Source organism: Nematolebias whitei, chromosome 4 (genome assembly GCF_014905685.2).
Source record: "Nematolebias whitei isolate Nwh7 chromosome 4, NemWhi1, whole genome shotgun sequence".
Lineage (NCBI taxonomy): Eukaryota > Metazoa > Chordata > Actinopteri > Cyprinodontiformes > Rivulidae > Nematolebias > Nematolebias whitei.
The window spans coordinates 306,193-315,508 of record NC_056501.1 but is presented as its reverse complement, the minus strand read 5'-3'; the positions used below and the strand labels follow the sequence as shown (position 1 = coordinate 315,508).

The 9,316-nt window shown below is 39.1% G+C and overlaps 1 protein-coding gene across 1 annotated transcript in view; it reads left to right on the top strand.

Moving 5' to 3' along the window:
* The window catches only part of slit3 (slit homolog 3 (Drosophila)), a gene marked incomplete in the record, with an annotated part of 622,921 nt that overhangs the window by 340,433 nt on the left and 273,172 nt on the right, over positions 1–9,316 (top strand). The window contains 1 exon segment of the mRNA XM_037675457.1: positions 5,888–5,959. Within this exon segment, the coding sequence (XP_037531385.1) occupies positions 5,888–5,959 (72 nt within the window).

The window sequence follows — 9,316 nt, the reverse complement described above, 5'->3', positions numbered from 1 at the left end:
GAATCCGTTTTAATTGATGAATATTTCGCAGCATCTGTTAATCTACAGCACTTTGGTTGGCCTTGTTGCTGTTTTAAGTGCTATATAAATAAATTGGTATGGTATGGTATGGTAATATGTTGAACACATTGCTTCTGGTCTGAGAGATAGTTAGAGAACCAACCAATGGTGTGCTCTGAGAAAACAATTTCTGAGAGTTTATGACACAAGATGTTCTGAACCACAGTATCAAAAGCTTTAGACAGGTCTAAGAAAAGTGCAGCACAATAATCCTTAGCATCCAGTGCTTCAACAACGCCATGAAGAACTTTCAGTGAAGCAGTGGTTGTGCTGTGTTGTTTCCTGAAACCAGATTGATGTGGAGGTAAGATGTTAAATGAGTCCAGGTAATTTTTGATTTGAGAGTTTATCAGTTTTTCTAGAACCTTGGCTAAAATGCAGAGTTTAGAGATTGGTCGATAGTTGTTCAGTGAGGTGGGGTCTCCTCCCTTCAGCAAAGGAAGAACAAAGGCTGTTTTCCAAGTGTCTGGGATGGAGTTTTGTCTTATGGAGAGATTGAAGATGTGGGTCACAGGGACTGTGATGATATGAGCAGCCAGCCTTAAGAAATAAGGTGGAAGTTCATCTGGACCTGCAGATTTTTTAGGATCAAGATCTTTTAACAGTTTATTGACCTCACTGACTGAGAATGGAGAAAAAGAGAAGGTGTGATTAACTGAGGATTGACTTGTAGGAGGGATTTGATTTGTAGAAGTTTGGTTATTAAGTGAAGTGGCTGATTTTCCATTAGTTACTGTGTCAAATAAAGAATGGCATTAGACATGAATGGGAGAGCATTCTTATTTCTAAAGTTGAGAAACTGGTCTTTTCTGTCCCCAGACGTCTGTTGAGTGTTGTAAGAAGAAGGGGGGATGCCACACAGTGGTAAAAATTGACTTGTCCCAACTTTTTTGGGATTTATTGACGCCATGAAATTTGGAAACAACAGATTTTCCCTTAAAATGATACATTCTCTCAGTTTAAACTTTTGATCTGTGATTTGTGTTCTATTCTGAATAAAATTTTAGATGTTGGCACCTCCACATCATTGCATTCAGTTTTTATTCACAATTTGTTTAGTGTCCCAACTTTTTTGGAATCCGGTTTGTAGACAGGTAAATTCCATTGAGCCTCGAGGACTCATTTACAAGAGAGACTTGATTTCAACAAAGAATGATGACAACAATGGACAACAGTGACAACAATAGACAGTTATAAAAAGGCATACAGATTTATTTTTTTTTTACAAATAAAATGCCAAAAAAGTAACAATAACAGCTAGATTATAAGGCAAATGTAGAAAACTAAAAACAGGAACATGTCTGCATTGGTCCCTGCCAGGAGTCCAACAGATTACAACAGATAATTACTATTAATGTGCATGACACTACCTGTGCTTGTGCAGTAATGACTGTTAATGTGTGTGACACCACTCTTTAATGTGCACGACACCACCCATGCTTGTACAGTAAGGACTGTTAAGGTAGGGTATACATATTTATACTGTATAAAGAGGAGAGGTCAAAAATTTAAATAATAATATGGAAGTATCCCTGATCAAACCACAAGTTCTTTGCCATGCTGTAATCCCCTTCATGAGTTGAACACACAAAAACGGTTCATGTTAAAATCACCTTGCTTGTAACCTTTATTGGCAGTTTTGTGGATAATGACAACAATGTGGAATTAAAGCAACATTGTTGAAAATGTGAATGTATAACCAGTAATATCATCAGAGAAAATGAATGATGATGTAAAAATAGCTTTAGCTTTAAGAAGAGATGTTATCTAAATTTGGAACTAATGCTTAAATTTAGGTCAAATAATCTGCAGTTAGTGACTCAATTAAAATGTCTAAACTAAGCTGGCACTGTGGTGGAGGTGGTCCTTGCCGAATGGCTGGAACGTATCCTACCAGGTCGTAGTCTCAGTTGTCCATGGTGGATATCAAGATTGACAGCTGGTCTTTGGTGATGACTTTCCTGTTGGAGTGGAGGTTTTCCCAGGGCAGAAATCTGTCTACCAAAGGACTTCTTTCACTGCTTGGCTCCGAGGGTGTTCTGAGTTTTGGTGGGGGGTGGATTTTGTCTGCTCTACCCCCTCCCCCCATTCTTGTTGTGTTTCCCACAACATGACCAAGATCAAGGATTGGCAAAAGACTCCCTCCTCCTCTGAATGTCAGTTTTTAACTGATTTTAGAAAGGGAGTGTTTATGTAAAATCTTATCCAATCAGTGCAGCTTTGACCAACAGGTGGGTGTAACCTTTAGTTGCATAAATTCATTTGGGACATATAGTCACCACTGTAGTGAACTTAACCTGATGTCAAACTAAGCCTAAGGTCAAAACCCTTGACCTTAAGAACCTTGTGGGACAGAAACTGTCATTTCATTGATCTGCATCCAGAAATACAGTTTGACCCATCCTGAGACTTTCTTTCTTGAATTAATCAAGTAGAAATGACAATTCTCTATGATCATTACTATTTTACAAATGTTTTAATAATCAAATTGTGTTAGTTCAAACAATGTTTACAGGTTGAAGAGAACTACTCATTTTTATTTTACATAAACAGTAAGTAATGATTTTTATTCCTCATTCAAAGAAGAAATCAGGTTAATATGCATTTCTTGATTTTCTGTCTTCAATGAGCAAATTTGTAAGTGTGTGTCAAAGTTCGAGGTTCGGTCAACTAAAAAGTTTACTGAAAAGAAATGTCATGTTTAACTTTCACAGAAGATACTAGGTGAATTGACTCCACGAAGTCTGAAGTTCTCCAACAATCTTTCTGTCTGTTTTAAACAATCTTAATCTCTATCCTTGACTTTCCATAACACCTTACATCACAAACCACACCTCTGTTCTGGTCTATCCACCAATCAAAAAGCTCTCAAATGACCCGGAAGTCGAACCCATTTAAATGTGGCAACTTCCCGGTTCTCTAAAAAGTCTGTGTCGAGATGAGTCGAGACGAGAAAAGAAGAGCCTGAAAGAGTGGGAGAAAAGAGTTCAGAGTTCTTGGATGCACACGCAGGCATTCAAGCTGATCCAGAGACGATGTTGGGAATTATAACTTCTGTTTGGATAACCTCGCACGACTCTCTAGGTATTTGGCTGTTCTCAACGGAGACGCTGAAAGAGTCAAAAGAAGAGCTCTACACCGACGCTGAAACTATCATCAACCAGGTAAAAGTTCTATTTCGACCAAGCGTACCGTTGGCCAAGCTGAGTTCCGAAGGAGCGTGCACGTTCTGGTTAAAACAAACAAATTCCCTCACACATCTCTCTGTAAGATAAATCTCCATTTTCCATCTTTAAACTCTCCTTTCTCCTAAAATCATTACAGATATTTTTAGAAATGTCTGAAGCAAAGTTTCTCAATCACCGCCGTGTGAATTGATGTCTGCTGTTCTGCTGAAAAGTGAAAACAATCGCCGTATTGTTCTCACTTCCTGTAAAACTATGCTGTTGTTATTTTCATATTTTGCCAAATTAATGTAAATGTTTGATGTTAAACTTTGATTCTGTAAATAAATGACCGCATTCATTTTGATGGGTCAAAGATAAATAACGTCTCTCGTTACATTTCTGTTAAATTCAATGCACGACATTTACACAGTCAGAAAAATGAAGAACCCGTTAAATGTATGAATATATCTGCACCCTGTTCATACTACACCACCCCTCAAAGTCTGAAAAGAAACTATGGTTTTACTTTCTTTAAATAATAAAATCTTAACCTGATTTACAAGATATCCTGATGCATTCTCAATAATCCAGGTAGAAAAATCTAAAAAAGTTAAATCTGGTCCTCTGGACATTCAAAAAACAAAACAAAGCAAAACAACAAAAAATGTAGAAACGTTTCGTCTCTCATCCGAGAAACTTCCTCAGTCTGAGGTGCTGTTTTCAGCTCAGTCTCTTAAATAGCACCTTCTCAGAGTGGATCAACCAGTTTGATGCTGACAACCAAAACCAGCTGATCACATGCTCAAGAAGGACCATCAGCCTAACAATGGATCATTAGCACCTGATGGCTGTTTACTGTTCACAGAGGGCTGAGTGATACTAGCAATCACAGCATTGTAAGAGGGGGACAGTTGAACCCGGAGGCTCCACCCCTGTTTAATGATGGACGATTTCTTTTCACAAAGATGGCCTCCTTTACTCCTCTCTCAAACCATCGTTCCTCTCTATCCAGGATGTGAACATCTTCATCCCTGAAAGAGTGACCGCTGGCCTGGAGATGAGTGTAGACCTCAGAGTCCTGGCCTGATGATGTTGATCTTCTGTGCTGGTCCATCCTTTTGGCCAGTGGCTGTTTAGTTTCCCCGATGTAAGACTGATCACCCTCCTGACACTGAACAGCATACACAACATTACTCTGTTTGTGCCGGGGGACTGGATCTTTGGGATGAACCAGTCTTTAATGTATTTTGGGGTTTAAAAGCCACTGGGACGTTATGTTTAGAAAATAAACGTCTCAGTTTCTCTGATACTCCCTCAACATATGGAATGACCACTGGTCTGGGTCTGGGTTCCACCTTTTCACCTGATGGCTGACTGGAGTCCTGTTTGGGTTTCTTCTCTGCTTTCAGGAAAGCCTGGTTTATGAGATACAGTAAAATAACGTATGTATGGCTTTGAAAAAATAGTTGAATCCTAAAGATAAATCATTTAGGATCATTAGCCTTTCTGTCCTCTCAACCAGCCGGTCAAAGCAGATGGCCACTTGTCCTGATCCTGGTTCTGCTGGTGGTTTATTCCTGTTAAAAGGGAGTTTTTTTCTTTCCACTGTCTCCACTGTGCTTGCTCAGGATGGGAGACTGCAACAAAGCCAAGATTCAACTTGTCTGCTGCTTCCTTAGATAGAGAACTTTACTAATTGTCTTTTATGTATGTGAATGTTCCTGTAAAGTGCCCTGAGACAACTTTGTTGTGATTTGATGCTTTATAAATAAACTGAATAGCCACAAATAGACACATGGACTTTTGATCAAAAGTTATTTAGTTTTCTTTTTCTTTCCTTATTGCTTTTTTAAGTTTTTTTTTAACTTGCTAATCTTGCATTGTTTAATTATAAATAAATGTTATTTATTATCAGTGAGAAATCGGTGCTGCCTATATAAGTACTATATCTTCTCAGACTAATAACCTTATAATAAATACCAAAAATGTCCATGCTCAATTATCCTAATCCTAATAATTTATAATAAACAATAATTGGATTGTATATCTGGATTATTGAGCATGGACTTTTTTTGGTTTGAGCCAGTTTGACATGACTGTCGATAAGGAAGAGGGCCGGCAACAGAGGAGGGGGCGTGCCAAAGACACCATCTTAGCACCAACAAAAGTGGTTTGTTCCACTTTGGAGTAAGCTGTTTGGGGAAGAATCAGTTTTGTGTTGTGTGTTTCTTTGACTGATGAAGCCTTCTGGATGGAAGGTGAAACGTTTCAGCAAAAAAAAAGAAACTGTGCAGATGACCTGACTGATAATTGTTGGTTTGGGGAGTGGTGGCGCAGAGGTTAGAGAGGTGGGCTTGTGATCCGAAGATCGCCGGTTCACGCCCCGGCCCCGACAACATCAAAATTGTGGTTGGGGTAGGTGAAACACCCACACTTGCCCCCACCCTCATTCGCCCCACTCTGGGCCCATGAGCAAGGCCCTTAACCCCCACCATGTGCTCCCTAAACAGGTCTCTCTTGAAAATGAGTTCTCGTGGCTCAATGAGACTAACCTGGATAAATAAAGGCTAAATGAAAAAAAAAGGTTTATAATAAATAATAAATAGATTACATTTTTCTCAATTTTTTTTCTTTTTCTCCTGTCTTACTTTTTTGTTTAGTACCCTCAACAACAACAACATCACCCTCATCCCCCTGTCCAGCTTCAACCACATGCCCAAGCTGCGGACACTGTGAGTACAACACACACACACGCACATGCACACACACACACACATGGACGGACCCACTAACTGACAAACTTCCGCACACAAATGCCACTTTTGCACAACTCCTACTTAGCCCTCCACGGAAAAACGCTATTCCACCAGTACTTTTTAGCTGATTCGAGGCTGATTTGGGACCTATTTTTGTCCCTGCTTCTCTGGTGGGTCCGTTGGAGCTGAGTCGAGCTGGCTCTGGACTGAAATGTGAATGCAGGACACTGATTGGTCAGGGGGACGAGTCACTGGATCTCAGAATCGTTTCACTGATTTGCCATTTGCATTTTCTCGGAAAGCGGAGCAGCAGCTGGATCAATAAAAACAATAAATATAACAATAACACAATATAATAACATAATATATACAATATACATAATATAACAATAAAAGTAATAAAAACAATAATGACAACACGGTGTTTAATGCTGAACTGCAGGCGTATTTTGTGTTTGTTGGCCAATGACAAAATTCGAGCGAGTGGAGTCACCGCGGAGGATCATACGAGCTGCTGACCTGTTGAAGCACGTGAAGCCAGACCCTGAGCCCTGGCCTCATGTGCTCACAAAAGCTGGATTCTGAGCACTGGCATGCGAGAGGACCGGGAGTCCAGGACGGAGGGTGGAAACCTTTTTTTTTTTTACATTTTATGTATAAAAAATAATGTTTTTTTTATCAGTGAAGAACAAACCTAAATAAACGGTGCCAGCTTTATCATGAAATCCTGTTTTCACTTTGACTTTATTAAATAATCTGTTAATTAAAGTTCACTCAGCTGAAAAATCATAAAAAGACTAAATTTTTGTCTCTCTCAGTAATATTTCCCTCAAACATGTTTAAAGAAGAGATACAGCATTTGGTTAAACTTTATTCTAACCCACAGATGTACAAATTCAATTCACTTAAATTCAATTTATTTATAAAGCGCCAAATCACAACAAAGTTGTCTCAAGGCACTTTACAGAAACATTCACATACTTTGTACATAAAAAAGCCAATTAAAAAGTTTTCTGTCTAAGAAAGCAACAGACAAATTGAATCCTGGCTTCGTTGTAGTCTCCCATCCTGAGCAAGCACAGTGGCAACAGTGGAAAGGAAAAACTCCCTTTTAAAAGGAAGAAACCTCCAGCAGAACCAGGCTCAGGACAAGCGGCCATCTGCTTTGACCGGCTGATTTGAGAGGACAGGAAGGAGAGACAGACGAACACAGAATGGTAGGTCCAGGTATAGGTCCAGGTATATCTGAAGGACAAAAAAAAAACACGTTAAGGATAGAAAAATAATTACAAATACAAAACAGGTTGAGCAGAGTAAGTAACGACAGTAGCAGAGTGAAAAAGTGTGGTCAGTTTGTCCTCCAGCAGTCTGAGCCTATAGCAGCAGAACTAAGGGACAGCTCAGGAAACTCAAGCACAAACCCAAATCACAAAACAAGAATTACACTTTAAATCACTAAAATAAAATCTGTACACAAGAAACAAAACCACATAGCAAATATATTGAACAATAAAAGTAGAAACAATGAGTGCAAATACTGATGAATGATGAAAAATAATAATGATGAAGAAAAATATGGAATTTTTATTAAAAATGTTTTTGTAGAATCTGGTTCATCAGAAATTTAATTAAATTCAGTTTATTTATATAGTGCCAAGTCACAACAGAAGTCATTTCAGGGCACTGAACAGAAATATTCATATATAAAATAAGTTAACAGAAACATTCATATTTAAAAATAATAATTTAACAATATTTATCTGAGGAGCAGACTGCTTTGAGTTTAAATCTCATGGCAGAACTCTCACTCGTTGAACTAAGTTCATTAAAAGTTCATTAGCAGGATTTAGGATTCTGTATCCCTCCCTCTCTGTTTTCAAGTCCCATTTAAAAACTCACTACTATTCAGCAGCTTTCAACACCAGATGATCTGTGTTTTGATCCTGTATGCTCCACACTGGTTTGTCATCATTATCTGCATCGTTTTTTGTCTATATTCTGATTTACCTCATTTTGTATTTTGCTTTGTGTGTTACCTGTTGTTTTGTCTGTACAGCACTTTGGTTGGCCTTGTTGCTGTTTTAAGTGCTTTATAAATAAAGTGGTATGGTATGGTATGGTATGGACACGCCTCCAGAACCCGTCCTGAAGTGCGGTGCAAATCAGCCTGATCTGAGCAGGGCTGAGCAGAGTTGGGGCTGAGTAGGAGCAGTGTAAAAGTGGCAAAAGATGGATACTACAGTGGCTCTATGGTGTAAATGAATGTGTACCATCCGTTCAATTGTTATTTAATTGAGTATCAAAAATTTAAGTCTTCTTATTACCATGTGGGATTGTCTGAGAGGACACACCATCAGTTGTGTTATTTGTGGACACACTAGGGTTGATTTCCCCCAAAACAATAAATAAACAATTGCTTTATTTATTTATTTTTCACTGGTCATTATGACTTTGCAGAAAGTACATTTAATATTTTAATGCATCTTTTATAAAATGCCAAGATGACCAGGATGAGAAAACACAGAAGAACACAAGGACCAAAATAACAAAAATTGACAGGCAAACCTGGGTGGTCTCAAAACCAAGAACAAAACCAAAACCCAGAGTCAAGGTGGACGGTCAGGGTACCATCCAAGGCAAGCCCAATGCTCAGGCGGGAGGTCTGGCGACCATACAAAAGAGGCAGATGATCAGGAGGGCGGCCTGAAAACCATCCATCTCCAAGCCCAAATTCCGACGGGCGGCCAGGAGACCATCCGTGGGCAGCTGAGGCAACCACCTGTGTCCTCTTGGACTCAGGTAGGAGAAGACCTCGGGCAGGAGAAGACCTCGGTGGGTGGACCAGAGCTGCAGACCTTGGCAGGCAAACCAGAGCTGCAGAAACAAACGTGGAGGATGAAAGGGTTAAGAAATGAGTGTAAAAAAGGAATTACTTGTATTCATGTTTCTTAAAATTAAGAACAAGAGAAGCAGAAGAGAGATACAAGAAGTATAAAAACAAACTGATATGGATTATAAGAAAACATAAGAAAGAATACAAAGTTTGTTTTCTCAGTCATCCAGGTATATAACAACAAAAAAGTTTGAATCATGTCATCTGGACTTCGTTTTTTTTGTTAAAAAGAAACGTTTCGCCCCTCATCCAAGAGGCTTCGTCAGTCTGAGGCCTAGCCATCTGGTATTACCCAGAAGCCACCCTGACTCTTGTGTTTCAAGCCTGCCTCAGATACCCCTGAAGTCTGGCCTTTTCACTAATGGTTTCAAAAACACAAAGTTTGTTTTCTTACCTAAATGACTGAGAAAACAAACTTTGTGTTTTTGAAACCATTAGTG